At 48.7% G+C, this 20,854-nt stretch overlaps 1 protein-coding gene across 1 annotated transcript; it reads right to left on the bottom strand.

Annotated features, from left to right (window-relative positions):
• Positions 1-11,365: 11,365 nt before the first annotated feature.
• On the bottom strand, positions 11,366-15,781 carry LOC306959025 (cytochrome P450 2K4-like; the record flags this gene model as incomplete). Its single annotated transcript, XM_079550705.1, has 9 exons — positions 11,366-11,553; positions 11,835-11,976; positions 12,228-12,412; positions 12,574-12,715; positions 13,128-13,301; positions 13,956-14,116; positions 14,201-14,350; positions 14,523-14,685; positions 15,602-15,781. 9 exons carry the CDS (start codon positions 15,779-15,781, stop codon positions 11,366-11,368), a joined length of 1,485 nt encoding a protein of 494 aa, XP_079406831.1.
• Positions 15,782-20,854: the final 5,073 nt, after the last annotated feature.

Here is a 20,854-nt window from a genome sequence, read left to right as displayed (position 1 = left end):
CAAACTTTCCTCAGGCAACTTAACCCAAGGATCTCTACTTCTTACCATCATAAAATTATATTCACAACTTTTGATACATCCACTGGTTCTTGTTCTCCCTCCAATTTTCCTTCTTTGTCTCCACTCTGCCTTTGTCCAGTTTGATGTCGATAGCCAAGGAAGAGATAAGACTGCCAAGTGAGGGACAAAACCTGCAGGACCTAGAATAGACAGAAATCTCTTAGTCTCAACATCCAGTTTTGGTGTGTGTTCTGTAGCTCAGTGAGTGGTGCATCCACTGCAGAAAAGCAAAGGTACTTGGGTTTCTAAGCTCAAGAGAGCCACAGCAAACTTTCTTTTAGAGATAGGAGGAGGAAGAAATTCAGACTTGAGCTGTGTTACTTACTTTTGTCATCTGGCAGTTTCAAGAAGAATAACAGAGAGAAGAGCCTGTAGGATTATCTCTGGGTTGAAAGCCATGCGTGGGGGATATTGTTACTGAAGAAAGATGGCTGAAGCACAGTCAGTGGCTCACTGTCCTGTTGTAGATCAGAGGCATGTGTTGTCCTTCAGGGTTCAGTACTGGGACTGTTGTTCCTCCATATCTTCATCAATGACGTCAACAGTGAGATAGAGCGTACTTTCAGCAGTTTGTGGATGATACCAAGCTGTGTGGTGCAGTCAGCACCCACAGAGGATGGGGTGCCATCCAGAGAGATCTAGATAGGCTGAGCAGTGGGCTCAGGTGAACCTCATGAGGTTCAACTGTACCAGGTGCAAGGATTACACCTGGGCCCCATCAACCTCCAGTACTGTACAAGCTTTGGGATCATAGAATCATAGAATCATAGAATCACCAAGGTTGGAAAAGACCTAAGAGATCATCCAGTCCAACCGTTCACCTATGCCCAATAGCTCCCACTAAACCATGTCCCTCAACACAACATCCAGCCTTTCCTTGAACACCCCCAGGCTCGGAGACTCCACCACCTGCCTGGGCATCCATTCCAGTGCCTGACCACCCTTTCTGAAAAGTAATACTTCCTAATGTCCAGCCTGAATCTCCCCTGCCGTAGCTTGAAGCCATTCCCTCTGGTCCTATCACTAATGACACAAGAGAAGAGGCCGACCCCCAGCTCACTACAACCTCCCTTCAGGAAGTTATAGAGAGCAATGAGGTCTCCCCTGAGCCTCCTTTTCTCCAGGCTGAACATTCCCAGCTCCTTCAGCCACTCCTCGGGCCTCAATATCTTTCTTGCAATGAGGGGCCCAAAACTGAACACAGTACTCGAGGTGGGATGAATAGATAGAGAACAGCCCTGCTGAAAGTGACCGGTGGGCGTTGGCAGTTAGAAGCTGGATATGAGCCAGCAATGTGCCCTTGCAGCCCAGAAAGCCAGCTGCATCCTGGGCTGCATCCAAACGAGCATGGCCAGCAGGGCAAGGAGCTGATCTGCAGTGAAACACTTGTACGTGTTGCCCAGCGGTGTCGTGCATTCCCTGTACTTGGAGACACCCCAGGTCAGGCTGCACGGCACTCTGAGCACCTGAAGGAGCTGTGTGTGTCCTTGTTGACGGCAGGGGAGTGGGACCAGATGGCCTTTCAGAATCCCCTCCCATTCCAATGTTGCTGTGATTACTTATACCTGGCTGGGAGCATGGAAGAGGATCTAGAGCAAGATCTAGGTTCATCTCTCACTGTTTGGCCCCGAGTCTGCTGCTGGCATTTGGAGTAAAGGCCAGGTCATTTTGTTTTCTTGGATGACGCCCCAGAAAATGTTTAAAGCCTATGTCCAACTGTGTGCTAATTGGTGTGTTTCTTCTGTACCTCCGCAAAGCAGGTAAAAAGGTACTGTGAGCCTCATTCCATCCACACACAGATAAGATTTAATTATTAACAATTGATAATACTGACTCCTAGGCTATGAAAAGAAATGGTGATGCGGAGTTTTTTTTACTTACAGATGGTCAAGGGTTACGTCTGTGCAGAATTTCAGAACACGTACTGATCTGTTGATTTCACAACTTCCCATTGTATCCCAAGCATTCTATGACTAAAAGACAGATTGCTTGGTTTGTACTGGAGATTAATTCATTATAGAAACACCAAGGTTGGAAAAGACCTTCAAGATCATCCAGTCCAACCACCAAAAAAAAAAAAAAAAGAAAAAAACCAAAAACTTCCTTGGCAGTTAACAACATTTTATTTACATGTACTGTGTCTAAGATCTAGAGCTTTATCTTTGAGGTAGGCAATTAAACATCCTTGGTTACCCGTGTGGAATAAGCAGACTCTTTCGATTTTAATGAGCATAATTCTAATATAGGCTGTACAATCCAAAAACACACAATTAGCAAAGCGGCATGGTTAGGCTGGTATTGTACAGGTTGTATAACTGGAAAGATTATCGCAGTGGAACGAGACAACCGAAAATAACAGCAATGCTCACCCTTGCCCTAAGCATGCAGTAAAAACTCCAAAGGGAGCAACCTCCAGAAAAAGATCCTTCCCCTCTGGCAGTCAGTCCTTAAATGGGGTCTAGGAGAGGTGTAGCCAGGCTCCACCCCTTCCAGTCACCCAGGTGAATTGCCTGGTGTTACTGGAGGCATGTAGTCATGCAGTGCAGGTCCATCCTGTGCTCCACCAGTCCCATCACCGGGTGTTGTGCGCGATCTCACAGCAACACTGGAATGCTTCGATTGCATTTGGATCCTTCCAGCCATCCTAGAGGCTCAAAGACTCACAGAGAGTAATACAGATGTTTCAGAGGCACCAGGATGGGAAAGTACCTCCAGGGCAAGACACAGGCTGTATTTCTATCCTGGGTCAGCGCTTTGGCTTGTACTGGGGCCATCTGTACCACGCCTTCTGGCCAGATGTCTGCAGCTGCGCAACTATGTCAGGCACCAAAAGGGGTGTCCTGATCTGCCGTGGGGACATGATGGGGGTCCCTTTAGCAATGAAGAATGGAGTGTTGACAACAATATCAGCAGGCCACGTACCAATTACTAGAGAGACTACCGAGCCTCCCACCGCCAGCAATCTCCCCCAAGTTGCAAGCAGGCCGCACCACTTGGGTCCTACCTGCAGCTTCCAAGGCCGTTTTATTCTATGCGTACCTGGTTCTAAATTCTCAGGGTCAGGGAGCAGAAGATTATTTTCACTGCCAATCTGGGGTGTTGCCTGATTATCAGTGCCCGTAATTTGGATCCTAAGTGGGGAGGCCCACCTTGTCTGCAGCATTTTCAGGGTACTGGGTCTGCCGTCTCTAGGTCTTTCATTCAGGTCCCACAGGGTTTCATACAGTCTTTTGGTCCATGCCTGCAGGGCCTGGGAGTCTCTCTTCAGGTCAGCCTTTAGAATACCACTTAACATTCAATAAGGCCTGCCCCCGTTGGGTTATATGGCCGGTGGAATCACCATTCAATCTTGTTTTCTTCTGCCCAGCGCTGTATCGTTGCACCGATAAAATGAGTCCCTTGGTCGCTCTCGATGACTTGAGGTGTCCCGTAGGCAGACATCAGTTTAATGAGTGCCTTGATGGTACATGCCTGGTTTGCTCTCAGTGCTGGATAGGCCTGCAGTAGCCCACTTGTGGTCAGGGCATATCTCACTCCCTCAGACTGAGAGAGGGGCCCAGTGTAACCAACCTGCTATTGCTGGGAAGGATTCTGTCTTCACCAGGTTCACCAGGGGGAGGTCATGCTTCACCAATCTGGTAGCCTTCTATGATGTTGTCTCTGGCCGGATGGATAGGGGGAGAGCAGTGGATGTAGTCTACCTTGATTTCAGCAAGGCATTTGATACTGTCCCCCACGACATCCTTATAACAAAGCTGAGGAATTGTGGGATAGACGAGTGGACAGTGAGGTGGGTTGAGAACTGGCTGACTGGCAGAGTGCAGAGGGTCGTCGTTGGCGGTGCGGAGTCTGGTTGGAGGCCAGTTGGATACAAAGTTGGGAGGATTGGCTGACACGCCTGAAGGCCGTGCTGCCATTCAGCGAGACCTGGACAGGCTGGAGAGCTGGGCAGAAAAAAACCGGATGAGGTTTAACAAAAGCAAGTGTAGAGTCTTGCATCTGGGGAGGAATAATGGCATGCACCGGTACAGGTTGGGGGATGAGCTGCTGGAGGGGAGCTCTGCGGAGAGGGACCTGGGTGTCCTGGTGGATGACAGGTTGCCATGAGCCAGCAGTGTGCCCTTGTGGCCAAGAGGGCCAATGGCATCCTGGGGTGCATTAAAAAGAGCGTGTCCAGCAGGTCGAGGGAGGTGATCCTCCCCCTCTGCTCTGCCCTGGTAAGGCCTCATCTGGAGTACTGCGTCCAGTTCTGGGCTCCCCAGTACAAAAAAGAAAAGGATCTCTTGGAAAGAATCCAGCGGAGGGCCACAAAGATGGTGAAGGGCCTGGAGCATCTCTTCTATGGAGAAAGGCTGAGTGATCTGGGTCTGTTCAGCCTTGACAAAAGAAGACTGAGAGGGGACCTGATCCAGGTCTGTAAGTATCTACGGTGTGGGGGGCAGAATGGCGAGGCTGGACTCTTTTCAGTGGTGAGTGGAGACAGGACAAGGGGAAACGGCCGGAAACTGCAGCATAGGAAGTTCCGCACCAATGTGCGCAAGAACTTCTTTACAGTGAGGTGACGGAGCACTGGAACAGGCTGCCCAGGGAGGTGGTGGAGTCTCCTTCTCTGGAGATGTTCAAGACCTGCCTGGATGCCGACCTGTGTGACCTGGTGTAGGGAACCTGCTTTGGCAGGGCGTTGGACTCAATGATCTCTGGAGGTCCCTTCCAACCCCTACAATTCTGTGATGCTGTGATTCTGTGAAAAAAAGAAGGGCTGTTGTCATAGGGGACTTCCTTCTGAGGGCCCAATATGCTGCTGAGATCTGTCCCACAGGGAGGTAGGTGTGTTGCCTGCCTGGTGCCTGGACGAGAGATGTTGCCAGCAACATCCCTCACCTGGTTAAGCCCTCTGATTATTATCCATTACTGGTTTTCCACATTGGAAATGAAGAGGTAGGCAAAAGAAGTTCTCGGTGATCAAAAGGGACTTCAGGGCTCTGGGAAGTCTTCTGAAGTCTTCCAGGTAGCAGATGGACCAACCCGAGGTGAAGCCTGACTGGACCTGGTGCTCACTAATGCAGAGGAGAGCATTAGAGAGGTTAAGATTGGAGACAGCCTGGGCTGTAGTGACCCAGTGTAGTGAGTTGGTGATCCTGAAGAATGCGGGCCTGGCAAAAAGCAGAGCTAGGACCCTGTGCTTTAGGAGAGCAAACTTCCAGCTGCTCGAGGAACTGCTGAGTGGGATCCCCTGGGAAACTGTCCTCAAGGGCATGGGCACAGAACAAAGCTGTCAGCTCTTTAAGGACACCCTTCTGAGGCTGCAACGGCTCTCCATCCCCCAGCAGAAGAAGTCGAGCAGGGGAGGCAGGCGTTCGTCATGGCTGTGCAAGGATCTGCAGCTTAAACTGAGAGAAAAGAGGGAATTGTAGAGAAAGTGGAAGCAGGGTTGTGTATCCTGGGAGGAATACAGGGCTGTTGTCTGTGTGTGTAGAGATAGGATTAGGAAAGCCAAGGTGCAGTGGAGCTGAACTTGGCGAGGGATGTGAAAGATAACAAGAAGGGGTTCTACAGGTACATAGACAGGAGGAGACAGGCCAAGGAGAGCGTTCCCCCTCTGATGAAAGGTAACGTGAAGCTGGCTTCCTCAGACATAGACGAAGTTGAGGTACTCTATGAGGCACGTACGAGGTAAAGCAGAGATTCGGGAGCATGGCTTCACCTAGGGCAGATCGTGCCTGACCAGTCTGGTGGCTTTCTACGATGGATTGATGGCTTCGGTGGATGGGGGAAAGGCGGTGATGTCATCTAGCTGGACTTCTGCAAGGCCTTTGACACGGTCCCTCACCACATCCTTCTCTCTAGATTGGAGAGGTGTGGATTTGAAGGATGGACTGTGTGATGGGTTAGGAATTGGCTGGCTGGACGCAGCCAAAGGGTTGTGACTAATGGTTCTGTATCAGGGTGGAGGCCGGAGACAGGCAGTCCCTCTGGGGTCAGTGTTGGGACCGGTGCCCTTCAGCATCTTCATCAGTGACAGACAATGGCATCGAGTGCAACCTCAGCAAATTTGCAGATGACACCAAGCTGAGCGGTGCAGTCGATACACTGGAAGAAAGGGAAGCCATCCAGAGGGACCTGGACACGTGCTTCCCATGCAAAGACTGTGGCAACCCAGACAGAGGGTCTGCTTAATAATGTGGCGGTTCAGGTCTCTGGCTGCCGGGAGTGCCTCAGCCTGCTGCTCCGGGGGAGGATGTGAAGGATGCCACTTGTGCGCGGTGTGAGCAGCTGGACGAGCTGCTCAACCTGGTGGTGGAGCTTAGGGAGGAGGTAGGTAGACTGCGGACCACCAGAGAGTGAGAGCGAGAGATCGACTGGTGGAGTGACTCTCTGCGAGAAAGGCGCTGAGATTTCACTACCCAGACTGAAGGAACAATGGACCCTCTCTCTCATTGTAGTCAAACAGGGAGAGACAGCTTGAGAGAAGATGAGGAACGGCAGCTGGTCTCATCCCGGAGTTGCAGGCAACCCCCAATTTCCCGACCTACCTCGGTTCCCCTGGTGCTTCTCTGTAATAGGTATGAAGCCCTGAAACCAGAGGGAGTGGTGACTGATGATAACGTGGGAGCACTGCCGCCAAGCTTGCCTAAGGTGAGGCGGTCAGCTCCACGTTTAAAGACTGCCTCCTCCAAGAAAGAAAGGAGAGTGGTAGTTGTAGGTGACTCTCTTCTGAGAGGAACAGAGGGTCCAATATGTTGGTCTGACCCTACCCGTAGGGAGGTGTGCTGCCTTCCTGCGGCCCGGGTCAGGGATGTATCTAGAAAACTCCCCAGCCTTATCCGCCCCTCTGATTATTACCCTCTATTGATAGTTCAGGCCGGCAGTGATGAGATCCCTGTTAGAAGCCTGAGTATTGTAAAAAATGATTTTAGGAGACTGGGGAAGTTAGTTGATGGAGCGGGCATACAAGTAGTGTTTGCCAGTATTCCCTTGGTGGCAGGGACGAGCGCTGAGATGACCAGGAAAAGCCATCTTATAAATGCATGGCTGAGAGGCTGGTGCAAGCGCAAAAATTTTGGATTCTTTGATCATGGGGCGGTCTACTGGGCACCTGGCCCGAGGTCTGCTGATGGAATTGCCTGTCTCCAAAAGGGAGACGGATACTTGCCCAGGAGCTGGCGGGACTTGTAGAGAGAACTTTAAACTAGATAGGAAGGGGGAAGGGGATAAAGCCAGGCCTGCTAGAGAGCAGCCTGGGGAAGAGGTATTGGGATTAGGTGAGAGGCGAGGGGCTCAGCTGAGGTGCGTCTACACTAATGCACGCAGCATGGGCAACAAACAAGAAGAGTTGGAAGCCATTGTGCAGCAGGCAAACTATGACCTAGTTGCCATAACGGAAACGTGGTGGGATTGCTCCCACGATTGGAGCGCTGCAATGGATGGCTAACAAACTCTTCAGGAAAGATAGGCAAGGAAGGCGGGGTGGCGGTGTGGCTCTCTACGTTAGGGAATGCTTTTACGCTACTGAGATTCTGACTGGGGACGATAACATTGAATCCCTATGGGTAAAGATCAGAGGAAGGGCTGACAAGACAGGCACCCTAGTGGGCGTCTGTTATAGACCTCCAGATCAGGATGAAGAGACAGACGAGGTATTCTATAAGCAGCTGGCACAAGCTGCACAGTCGCCTGCCCTTGTCCTCATGGGGGACTTTAACTTCCCTGACATATGCTGGGAGTACAGCACAGCACAGAGGAAGCAGTCTGGGAGGTTTCTGGAATGCGTAGAGGACAACTTCCTGCTACAGCTGGTCAGAGAGCCCACGAGAGGAACCGCCCCACTAGACCTGCTGTTCACAAACAGGGAAGGTTTGGTGGGAGATGTGGAGGTTGGAGGCTGTCTTGGACAGAGTGACCATGAAATGATAGACTTTTCTATTCATGGTGGAGCCTGGAAGGGGAATAGTAAAATTGCTACCTTGGACTTCAGGAGGGCGGACTTTGAATTGTTCAAGGGTCTAATAGGGGGAGTCCCCTGGCATTCAGTCTTAGCGAGTAAAGGGGTCCAAGAGAGCTGGTTGCTCTTCAAGAAGGAAGTCTTAAGGGCGCAGGAGCAGGCAGTCCCCCTGAGCTGCAAAATGAGCCGGCGGGGAAGAAGACCGGCGTGGATGAATAGGGAGCTATTCTTGAGGCTCCAGGAGAAAAAGAGAATCTACCGCCTGTGGAAAGAGGGACAGGCCACTCAGAACGAATACAAGGGAGTCGTTAGGATGTGTAGAGGTGAAATCAGAAAGGCAAAAGCCCAGCTTGAATTTAACCTAGCCGCTGGGGTGAAAAGGAATAAGAAACTCTTTTATAAATACATTAACAGTAAGAGGAGGACAAAGGAGAATATCCACTCTTTGCTGGATGAGGCTGGGAATGTGACCACTGAGGATAAGGAAAAGGCAGAGGTTCTGAATGCCTTCTTTACGTCTGTCTTTAAAAGTCAGACCAGTTATCCTCAGGATACTCCTCTCTCTGACCTGGTAATCTCGGCCGGGGAGCACACTAACCCCCCTGTGATTCTGAAAGAAACAGTCAGAGACCTACTGCTCCAACTGGACTGTCACAAGTCGATGGGGCCAGATGAGATCCACCCGAGAGTGCTGAGGGAACTGGCGGAGGTGATAGCTGAGCCGCTTTCCATCATCTGTCAGCGCTCCTTGTTGACTGGTGAGGTCCCAGAAGACTGGAGGCTTGCCAATGTGACTCCCATTTACAAGAAAGGTCGTAAGGAGGATCCAGGGAACTGCAGGCCTGTTAGTTTGACCTCGGTGCCAGGGAAGGTTATGGAGCAGATTGTCTTGAGGGAGATCATGCAGCATGTGCGGGGTGACCGGAGGATCAGGCCTAGCCAGCATGGGTTCATGAAGGGCAGGTCCTGCTTGACCAACCTGATCTCCTTCTATGATCTAGTGACCCATCTGGTGGATGAGGGAAAGGCTGTTGATGTGCTCTACCTAGACTTCAGCAAAGCCTTTGACACTGTCTCCCACAGTATTCTCCTGCAGAAGCTGGCAGCCCGAGGCTTGGATGGGTGCACTCTCGGCTGGGTGAGGAGCTGGCTGGAGGGCCGGGCTCAGAGAGTGGTGGTGAATGGAGTCAAATCCAGCTGGCAACCGGTCGTGAGTGGTGTTCCGCAGGGGTCGGTGCTGGGGCTTGTCCTCTTCAATATCTTGATTGATGACCTCGATGAGGGCATCGAGTGCACCCTCAGTAAATTCGCAGATGACACCAAATTGGCTGGAAGTGTGGATCTGCCTGGGGGTAGCGAGGCCCTACAGAGGGACCTGGACAGGCTAGAGAGCTGGGCTGAAGCCAATGGGATGAGTTTCAACAAGGCCAAATGCCCGGTCCTGCACTTCGGCTACAACAACCCCAGGCGACGCTACAGGCTTGGGGCGGTGTGGCTGCAGGACTGCGTAGAGGAAACGGACCTGGGGGTATTGATTGATGCTCGGCTGAACATGAGCTGACAGTGTGCCCAGGTGGCCAAGAAGGCCAATGGCATCCTGGCTTGCATCAAAAACAGCATTGCAAGCAGGAGCAGAGAGGTGATTGTTCCCCTATATTCAGCACTAGTGAGGCCGCACCTCGAGTACTGTGTCCAGTTTTGGGCCCCTCACTGCAAGAAAGATATTGAGGCCCTGGAACGTATTCAAAGGAGGGCAACAAAGCTGGTGAGCGGTCTGGAACACAGGCCATATGAGGAGAGGCTGAAGGAGCTGGGAATGTTCAGCCTGGAGAAAAGGAGGCTCAGGGGAGACCTCATTGCTCTCTATAACTTCCTGAAGGGAGGTTGTAGTGAGCTGGGGGTCGGCCTCTTCTCTCGTGTCATTAGTGATAGGACCAGAGGGAATGGCTTCAAGCTACGGCAGGGGAGATTCAGGCTGGACATGAGGAAGTATTACTTTTCAGAAAGGGTGGTCAGGCACTGGAATGGATGCACAGGGAGGTGGTGGAGTCACCGAGCCTGGGGGTGTTCAAGGAAAGGCTGGATGTTGTGTTGAGGGACATGGTTTAGTGGGAGCTATTGGGAATAGGTGAACGGTTGGACTGGATGATCTCTTAGGTCTTTTCCAACCTTGGTGATTCTATGATTCTATGATTCTATGACACACTGGAGAAGAGCGCCCATGAAAACCTAATGAGGTTTCACTAAGGCCAAGTGCAGGGTGCTGCACTGGAGTCGGGGCAACCCCAGGTATATAAAAACTGGGGGAAGAACTCCTTGAGAGCAGCCCTGCGGAGCAGGACTTGGGGGTCCTGATGGACGAGGAGCTGGACATGAGCCAGCTGTGATTCTGTAGGAGCCAGATGTGATTCTATAACAGCACTTCACTGGCTCATGTGGAGTTTGGTGTCCACCAGGACCCTCAGGACCTTTTCTGTCAAGCTGCTTTTCAGCTGGATGATTCCCAGCATTGAGGGAGCAATGAGAACCATAGAATCAGAATCACAGAACCGAAAGGTTGGAAATGACCTGCAAGATCTCCTGGTCCAACTGGTGCCATGGAAGCACTGGCTTGCCCAGTTCCTACTGGAAGTACTGCCCTGATTTGTTCTCAACACAGAGTTTCCATTTCAGGTGCAAAACTGCTCAGTTTTGAAGAGAACATTGGCGACAGTCTGATTTGACATGGAGAATTTATTGTTTTCCTGTGTTTTTCTAATTTGTATTAGCACATATATTATTCCATAGAAAATTAAAATAATTTCAATTTCTGGATGGCATGCAATCCTCTATGAGTCCTCTGTGTGACTGCACCAAAGTTCTGCAGTAGTGAACATCTTACACTCATCTCACGCTGAACTGTTCAGTGACATTTCTATGTGTGTCTTTGCATTCACTCAGGGCAGTGGTGTGGGGACAAAATGTGCAACGGGCCATTTTCACTGGGCAGCTGAGTGCAGCTGTGCTGGAGGAGGAAGGTGAAAGTCCCCGTGTGCGTACGTGACATGTGTGCAACACCCCATGAGCTCTGGCCACAGAGTCAGCACAGTCTGGTCCCAGGCTCTTTTCTTGAGGGGAACATGCAGAATGGACTCATTTGTCCTCACAGGGACCATCAATGTGCTCATTCAATGAGTGGCAGAAGGTCAGGACTGCGAACTTTTGGAACGGTGGGTGACACACCTCTTGCTACGAGTCAAGGTGTGCCTGGGCAAGAAATCACCTACTAGCTTCAGAAGTACCAGACTTGCCTGGTGGGAATAGAGGTGAACTGAGATATTTCATCTGAGTGTCCCAGGAAAAGAAGGCAGCTGATAAAAGTGCCTAGGAACGTGACACTGCACAGACCTCATGAGTGACTGGGGCAACGACAAACCTAGTGGTGGCAGAGAGATCCAGGTCTGAGGGGGAAACTCCAGGAGGTGGCTGGAAGGTGAACCTCTGCAGAAGGCTGGTGAAGAAAAGGAAGAGCTCCATTTTGGCAAGAGTCTCACCAGCACAGGTCCTTCGCCCTGCAAAGAAATGCAGAATGGTCTGTAAGAGTCAGTGGGAGCTGTGCTCCTTTCCTTTCCTTTCCTTTTGTTTTGTTTTCCAGTTGTGAGGGGCTTTATGTCATAGGGGAGTGAATTCAGAGTCTGAGTCCATGGGTAAAGCTGGGCTATTCAAGTTAGCAGATGTAGGTGGAGAGAGAAGGAGAGGTAACACCTGGGAAAAGTGTGGAATATCAGCTTCTGTGAGAAAGAGAGAATTGCAGATGCCCAGTTCAGAGCCCAAAGAGCAGAATAGAACATACCTGCTGAAAAAGGCATGAAAGCATCCTTCTTTACAAACTTCCCCTCCGAGTTGAGGAAATGCTCAGGGTAGAAGGAGCACGGTTTCTCCCACTGGGTTTTGTCTTGCAGGACAGAGTTGAGCAAGGGGATGACATAGGTTCCCTGCAAACCAAGGTAGAGCAGTTATTGCGCTAACAGTGGTGTTGCTGGGAGCGGTGGTGAATGCTGGAGCTGAAGAAATATAACATATTAACATATTATCATGTTATCACATGAACAGGGCAGCTGCTGCTGCTGAAGTAGCTGTGAGCACCTCGCAGTGAGTGAGCATCCCTGGATGCAAGGCAGTCTGGAAAGAAAGAGGTGTCCCATTGGGGAGAGAGGGAAGGAAAGAAGTGCTGCTGGTGTCTTACCTTGGGAATGAAATGGCCTTTGATAGTGACATCCATGGTAGTCTCATGAGGCAAGTTCAATGGCAGGATATTAGCAAACCTCTGAATTTCATGCACAACAGCATCTGTGTATGGCATTTTAGTTCGGTGCTCGGTTCTTGGGAGGTTTGATCCGATCACTTGATCTATCTCTTCCTGGACTTTTTCTGAAAAGAGCACATGGATCATACATGCGTTGTTCAACTCTCTCTTTCCTCTGCTGGGAATACTGGGATAAGGAGAACTGGCTTTTTATTCAGCCCTGCTTTGGTTCAGGGCAAGGTGACCTGATGAGAAGAAAGCCACTGAGCGCCCAGTTTCCACTTACTCTGAATTTCAGGATATTTCATCATGAGCAGAAGGCCCCAGCGCAAAGTGGTGGCTGTGGTATCCATGCCAGCTGTAAACAGATTTCTCACGACCTCAGTTAAGTTTACATCATCAAAAAATTTATTGTCTTTTCCATTCTCCTGGAAAAATAACACAATAATTCAATCAGCCGGTTAAATATTCAAGAAGCACTGTTTTAATTTTGGGAAACAGGGGAAAAAGTTCATAGACAAATGTCAGGGAGGAATTAAAAGTGTGAAGGAAGAGGAAGTTTTGAGGCAATGCCTTCAGTAGTCTGTATTAAACTGAGTCTTGAAATATTGAGTGCTTGGAGTCACTCTGCTGCCCAGAGGAACACACAGTCAAGTCAGCAAGGTTGATTTCAGCGTTAACAAGAATACTTTGAAGTACAGGGAACACTCGCTGGGTTTATCCAAGTGAGGAAGTCAAGCTTTCTCTCCCCTGGGCCATGGAGCAGAGCATATCAAAGAATTTATGCATTCATTGGAAGAGAAGCAAGGTGATGTGAGGAGGCTGCTGGCATTCCGTTACCTCTTGTTGTCTCACAAGAAAAGCATCGATGAAGCTCCTCTGGTCATTTCTGTCCAGGACTTTGAGATACTTTGTGAAAGTGTCCTTGATAAAATTGTTGACTTCTTTTACATTCTCAGTAAATTTCTTTTGGGCCTTCAGGAAGAATCCAAGGATGGGGAAGGTATTGTACAGCTGTAAGATGCACAGGGGCAGAGGAAGAAAAAGCAGGTACTAAGTAGATGTACCACTATTCAACAGTGCTTCTCAACCAAACCCCATACAGAAAATATTATATAGCCTTATAATCTTGTCACAACGCACTCTTCACCCATCTCTTCCCCACCCAACTAAGTAAAATTGATAAAATTTACTCTCTCTAATGTATAAATCACACTAGCTGATGGCCTAGAAATCCCATCTTTATGTGTATGTCTTGGACATAATTTCCTACCTCTCCACTCTTAGATTTCTCATCCCTCCCTCTCCAGCTTGCTTGGAGTTGGGTGTCTCCAGAGCTGTTTACAATTGAAGAGACAGTTGCAGACATTTCCACAGTTTTGACACTGTTCTTTGTCTGGGAGATAGGAAATGAAGGGCAACTTCTATCACCTGGGGACACTTTCCTTTTTTTGTGTAGCATGCTCTTCAGTTGTTTTTGATGAAGTGAAGCTACACTAGCCCAGACTAAGAGAAACCCGTATGTAGTACCAAAGGTCTGTTTCCTGCCACTTCAGGATGCGTTTGTCACATACAGAGAGATGAATGTCAGTGATTGGGGGTAGATGCACTATTATCACTCTGCATTGTACATGATTTTGAAGAGAAACATTCAAGCAGATCAATTACCGACACTGATGGACTTCCAAAAAGCTTCATATTTTCATTCATCAGTGACACAAGTCTTTTGAATGTGGGGTCTTCGTAGTCAAACCGCTTTCCAAGCAATACGGACACAATGACATTAGCAACAGCAGAATTCATCAGCTCAGTCATCTCAAGGGGCTTCCCTAGCAAAGGAAATGATGATGCAAACAACACAATGCTTTCAGAGAAAAGTCAGGTACATGTTATCAAATTAAGAATCTTCCTACCTTTCTGTGACTCAATTACGTCTGCCAGGTATCCGTACTCTTCTACAACATGATCTTCTATGGCCTTCTTTCCCATCCCAAAGTCTCGTAAGGTTGTAAGAGTAAATCTGCGCATCACTTTCCAGTTTTCTCCACGAGAAAATACAACTCCTGAAATGGAAAATTAAAACACATACACAACAGTTTCAGCAAAGAGTCTTCATGCACTCTGTGATGGTTTCACACTGATGGACTGCTGAGGTTCATCAGGTTCATCATCTTCTCTTTCACCTGCGCCTCTTGAAAAGGACGGGGACAGAAAATGTGAGAACGGCCCACTCACCTTTTCCTTTTCCTGTTTCTTCTATGACTGGTATTTTAGGCCTGCCAGCAAATGCATCTGCATGATTCACCAAAGCTTCCTTCACTGTGTCATATCCTGACAGCACCACCACTTTCCTCAGTCCCATCTGAACTGTGAAGACTAGGCCATACGTTTCAGAAAACTAGTAGAATGAAAAGAAAGAGGAAGAGGATGATGTTTGGCAAAGCAAAAAGCACTTGTTATTCAGCAGGTTCAATGTTCTTCTTCCCACATGGCACTGACTCTGCATTTGCTGTCCCAAATGTTGGGAATTCATGCTGCAAGTGTTGGAGCTTCTGTGATTTAAAAGATTCACAATAGGCTCTGTAATCCTTAATTGAGTATTTGAATAAAAGATTTTCAGTGGGCCTAATAATGTCCACTACACTGATTCTGTCACTCATTGGAAATGCATAGCTAACCAAAATGAGATTGATTTCCAAGCTGGTAATACATCAAGGCACGGGAACTGCCAGAAACCCTTATGTTTGCTGTTCATGGCTTTGAGGGATAGCTCAGTGAGGGATGCCCAGATCCTAAAATATCTGACTGCTATACACTATTATTCCAAGAGCCCTGAGTTTCCTGCTACGAGGTACAAAAGAATAAGCAGGGAGGTTTTTTTCCTAGTTTGCTCTGGGAAACCAGAAAGTTTTCCCATCAAGAGAGAGCATCAAAAATTTGTTTGCCAGTTTCCCGATGACTGAGTCCAGCAAACAGCTTTCAAAAAGCTCTGGTCCCTTCCCTAACTGTTTCAGCAGTCCCTGGTGAAGTTTCTGTAATTATGAGAGATCCAGGACCCCTCTCTTGTTGTTATTCTTGCCTGAAGAGTGCTAACATTTCCTCTGTTCCACAGAATTAGCTCAGTTCCCTCAATAACGTGGTTGCAAGCCAATTGCTCTGCACTACACAGTATCACACAGTAGGGAGAGAAGCCACTGCAAAGAATAATACAGTTGTGTTTGCAATTTGCATGCCTTGAGATCTCTGTATGCCTTTCAAGAAGTCAGTGACGGACTTGGAGTGAGAGCTCTAAGGAAAGGAACAACAGAAGTTACCTGTAGCATTGTCTGGCCAAGTTTCTTTAGGTCCATCATGTGCAGATTTCCAATGATGGGTAAAGGCTGCGGTCCTGGGGGGAATTTTGCTTGGCTCCTCCAGAAATGTTGTGTTTTCAAACTCAGCAGGAGAATTAGGATGAACAGTAAGCCCACAGGAACAAGGCTGGCCCAATCCATTGCCTTTCAGCAAAAGCTGAACTGAAGAGATGATAATTCAAGCAAGCTCCTACCTGAAGCTCTTTCAAGCAATAATGGCACTTCTGCACCAAGAGGTGTAGAAGTTGAGGGATGAGCTCCACTTCTCAGAAATGTTGGAAGTGACAACTCTCCTCAATTTTACCCTCATAAAATACCTACCAGGCAGTACCAAAATACACTAATTTTATGCTCTCCTAGTTACTGTTTAATGACTTATGTGTCAGTATTTCACACTGGTAGAGATGTCTGGGGGCATAAATGTAGCAAGGACAACTCAAATTCTGTCTTGAACTTTGAGACTGAAACCAGTAGACCATACAGGAGGCACTGGAAACTATAGAAGCGTGTCTGCAAAAGAGATGCAAGGGTCATTTGTTTCATTTAAATGCTCTGTTCTTAGGCATTGCTGTCTCATCATCTTATTTATAAGTTCCAAACTTTCCTCAGGCAACTTAACCCAAGAATCTCTACTTCTTACCATCATAAAATTATATTCACAACTTTTGATACATCCACTGGTTCTTGTTCTCACTCCAATTTTGCCTCTTTGTTCCCAGTCTCATTCCACTTCCTTCACCCCTCTTCTTACCTATTTCTGTCCTTCCTCAGGTAGGTTAGACACCAAAATCCTTCTTGTCATGCTGAAGTCAGTGAGCTCAGTTCTTGGAGGCCTTTACTCTGACACTATCTGATCTGCCTTTGTCCAGTTTGATGTCGATAGCCAAGGAAGAGATAAGACTGCCAAGTGAGGGACAAAACCTGCAGGACCTTGAATAGACAGAAATCTCTTAGTCTCAAGATCCAGTTTTGGTGTGTGTTCTGTAGCTCAGTGAGTGGTGCATCCACTGCAGAAAAGCAAAGGTACTTGGGTTTCTAAGCTCAAGAGAGCCACAGCAAACTTTCTTTTAGAGATAGGAGGAGGAAGAAATTCAGACTTGAGCTGTGTTACTTACTTTTGTCATCTGGCAGTTTCAAGAAGAATAACAGAGAGAAGAGCCTGTAGGATTATCTCTGGGTTGAAAGCCATGCGTGGGGGATATGGTTATTACTGAAGAAAGATGGCTGAAGCACAGTCAGTGGCTCACTGTCCTGTTGTAGATCAGAGGCATGTGTTGTCCTTCAGGGTTCAGTACTGGGACTGTTGTTCCTCCATATCTTCATCAATGACGTCAACAGTGAGATAGAGCGTACTTTCAGCAGTTTGTGGATGATACCAAGCTGTGTGGTGCAGTCAGCACCCACAGAGGATGGGGTGCCATCCAGAGAGATCTAGATAGGCTGAGCAGTGGGCCCAGGTGAACCTCGTGAGGTTCAACTGTACCAGGTGCAAGGATTACACCTGGGCCCCATCAACCTCCAGTACCGTACAAGCTTTGGGATGAATAGATAGAGAACAGCCCTGCTGAAAGTGACCGGTGGGCGTTGGCAGTTAGAAGCTGGATATGAGCCAGCAATGTGCCCTTGCAGCCCAGAAAGCCAGCTGCATCCTGGGCTGCACCCAAACGAGCATAGCCAGCAGGGCAAGGAGCTGATCTGCAGTGAAACACTTGTACGTGTTGCCCAGCGGTGTCGTGCATTCCCTGTACTTGGAGACACCCCAGGTCAGGCTGCACGGCACTCTGAGCACCTGAAGGAGCTGTGTGTGTCCTTGTTGACGGCAGGGGAGTGGGACCAGATGGCCTTTCAGAATCCCCTCCCATTCCAATGTTGCTGTGATTACTTATACCTGGCTGGGAGCATGGAAGAGGATCTAGAGCAAGATCTAGGTTCATCTCTCACTGTTTGGCCCCGAGTCTGCTGCTGGCATTTGGAGTAAAGGCCAGGTCATTTTGTTTTCTTGGATGACGCCCCAGAAAATGTTTAAAGCCTATGTCCAACTGTGTGCTAATTGGTGTGTTTCTTCTGTACCTCCGCAAAGCAGGTAAAAAGGTACTGTGAGCCTCATTCCATCCACACACAGATAAGATTTAATTATTAACAATTGATAATACTGACTCCTAGGCTATGAAAAGAAATGGTGATGCGGAGTTTTTTTTACTTACAGATGGTCAAGGGTTACGTCTGTGCAGAATTTCAGAACACGTACTGATCTGTTGATTTCACAACTTCCCATTGTATCCCAAGCATTCTATGACTAAAAGACAGATTGCTTGGTTTGTACTGGAGTTTAATTCATTATAGAAACACCAAGGTTGGAAAAGACCTTCAAGATCATCCAGTCCAACCACCAAAAAAAAAAAAAAAGAAAAAAACCAAAAACTTCCTTGGCAGTTAACAACATTTTATTTACATGTACTGTGTCTAAGATCTAGAGCTTTATCTTTGAGGTAGGCAATTAAACATCCTTGGTTACCCGTGTGGAATAAGCAGACTCTTTCGATTTTAATGAGCATAATTCTAATATAGGCTGTACAATCCAAAAACACACAATTAGCAAAGCGGCATGGTTAGGCTGGTATTGTACAGGTTGTATAACTGGAAAGATTATCGCAGTGGAACGAGACAACCGAAAATAACAGCAATGCTCACCCTTGCCCTAAGCATGCAGTAAAAACTCCAAAGGGAGCAACCTCCAGAAAAAGATCCTTCCCCTCTGGCAGTCAGTCCTTAAATGGGGTCTAGGAGAGGTGTAGCCAGGCTCCACCCCTTCCAGTCACCCAGGTGAATTGCCTGGTGTTACTGGAGGCATGTAGTCATGCAGTGCAGGTCCATCCTGTGCTCCACCAGTCCCATCACCGGGTGTTGTGCGCGATCTCACAGCAACACTGGAATGCTTCGATTGCATTTGGATCCTTCCAGCCATCCTAGAGGCTCAAAGACTGACAGAGAGTAATACAGATGTTTCAGAGGCACCAGGATGGGAAAGTACCTCCAGGGCAAGACACAGGCTGTATTTCTATCCTGGGTCAGCGCTTTGGCTTGTACTGGGGCCATCTGTACCACGCCTTCTGGCCAGATGTCTGCAGCTGCGCAACTATGTCAGGCACCAAAGGGGGTGTCCTGATCTGCCGTGGGGACATGATGGGGGTCCCTTTAGCAATGAAGAATGGAGTGTTGACAACAATATCAGCAGGCCACGTACCAATTACTAGAGAGACTACCGAGCCTCCCACCGCCAGCAATCTCCCCCAAGTTGCAAGCAGGCCGCACCACTTGGGTCCTACCTGCAGCTTCCAAGGCCGTTTTATTCTATGCGTACCTGGTTCTAAATTCTCAGGGTCAGGGAGCAGAAGATTATTTTCACTGCCAATCTGGGGTGTTGCCTGATTATCAGTGCCCGTAATTTGGATCCTAAGTGGGGAGGCCCACCTTGTCTGCAGCATTTTCAGGGTACTGGGTCTGCTGTCTCTAGGTCTTTCATTCAGGTCCCACAGGGTTTCATACAGTCTTTTGGTCCATGCCTGCAGGGCCTGGGAGTCTCTCTTCAGGTCAGCCTTTAGAATACCACTTAACGTTCAATAAGGCCTGCTCCCGTTGGGTTATATGGCCGGTGGAATCACCATTCAATCTTGTTTTCTTCTGCCCAGCGCTGTATCGTTGCACCGATAAAATGAGTCCCTTGGTCGCTCTCGATGACTTGAGGTGTCCCGTAGGCAGACATCAGTTTAATGAGTGCCTTGATGGTACATGCCTGGTTTGCTCTCAATGCTGGATAGGCCTGCAGTAGCCCACCTGTGGTCAGGGCATAACTCACTCCCTCAGACTGAGAGAGGGGCCCAGTGTAACCAACCTGCTATTGCTGGGAAGGATTCTGTCTTCTAGCAAGATGGGCTGTTGTTTCAGGCAACGAGCTCGGTCTCATCTTGGAGCAAGTGTCACAGTCTCGACATGCTTGGATGATGTCAGACAGTTGTATGGGCAGTCCCCATGCTTTAGCAGCTGCCCACATTGGAAACTGCAGCATAGGAAGTCCCATACAAATGTGCGCAAGAACTTTACAGTGAGGTGACGGAGCACTGGAACCGGCTGCCCAGGGAGGTGGTGGAGTCTCCTTCTCTGGAGATGTTCAAGACCTGCCTGGATGCCGACCTGTGTGATTTGGTGTAGGGAACCTGCTTTGGCAGGGGGGTTGGACTCGATGAGCTCTGGAGGTCCCTTCCAACCCCTACAATTCTGTGATTCTGTGATTCTGTCTTCTAGCAAGATGGGCTGTTGTTTCAGGCAACGATCTTGGTCTCATTTTGGAGCAAGTGTCGCAGTCTTGACATGCTTGGATGATGTCAGACAGTTGTATGGGCAGTCCCCATGCTTTAGCAGCTGCCCACATTGTCTTTCGTCCCGCATGCCGTAGCTTCGGATGTAACCAACGGGTGATGTTCTCAGATGGTGAATTCTCAATCCATCAAACTTGGGCCAGTGTGTCCACTTTGTCATTTCCCAGTTATTGTAGGGGTTGGTGACCAGAAACATGGTAGACATGTACAGTCCTGTGTTTAACTGCATTCCATATGTCTAACCACATGTCTTTACCCCAGATCGGTTGGGCGTGGATAGTCCATTCCTGGGTGGCCCACTGTGCAATCCAAAGAGTGAGCCCCCGGTACACAGCCCAACTATCTGTGCAGATATTCAGGATTCCATCATCGGGCTCCTTGGTTATAACCATCCACATGGCTCGCAGTCCTGCCCATTGGCTGCTCTGGCCATCTCCCTCGTCAAACCAGAGTGTTTCAGTGGAGGGATGGTACACTATTGCTCTCCACTGGCTCGGGTTGCCCTTGCTGGACCCATCTGTGTACCAGGCATCTTCAGGGACAGGATATTTCCCCTCCTGAACGGGACTCTTCTCTGGTGGAGCAACCAGTATTTCTTTTGCTGCATCACTGTGATACGTCACTGGGCCTAGGATTTTCTGAACTTCTTTTAGTGGTGATGAAGACAGACTACTCCTCTGGCTGAGATAGGCGACCCATCGTGCCACTGTTGGCTCCTCAGCTACCCCTGTCTTAGGAATGTGGGTCTGATGTTTTACCAACCCTGAATCGGCAAGGAGGTCATAACTATGATTTCAGCTGTTTGGGTTATCGGCTCTACCCTCTGTAATGCGGAGTA

This window comes from Tetrao urogallus, assembly GCF_951394365.1.
Source record: "Tetrao urogallus genome assembly, chromosome: 2".
In the NCBI taxonomy this organism is placed as follows: domain Eukaryota; kingdom Metazoa; phylum Chordata; class Aves; order Galliformes; family Phasianidae; genus Tetrao; species Tetrao urogallus.
The sequence above is the reverse complement of the archived record's forward strand: the minus strand, read 5'-3'. Positions and strand labels throughout refer to the sequence as shown.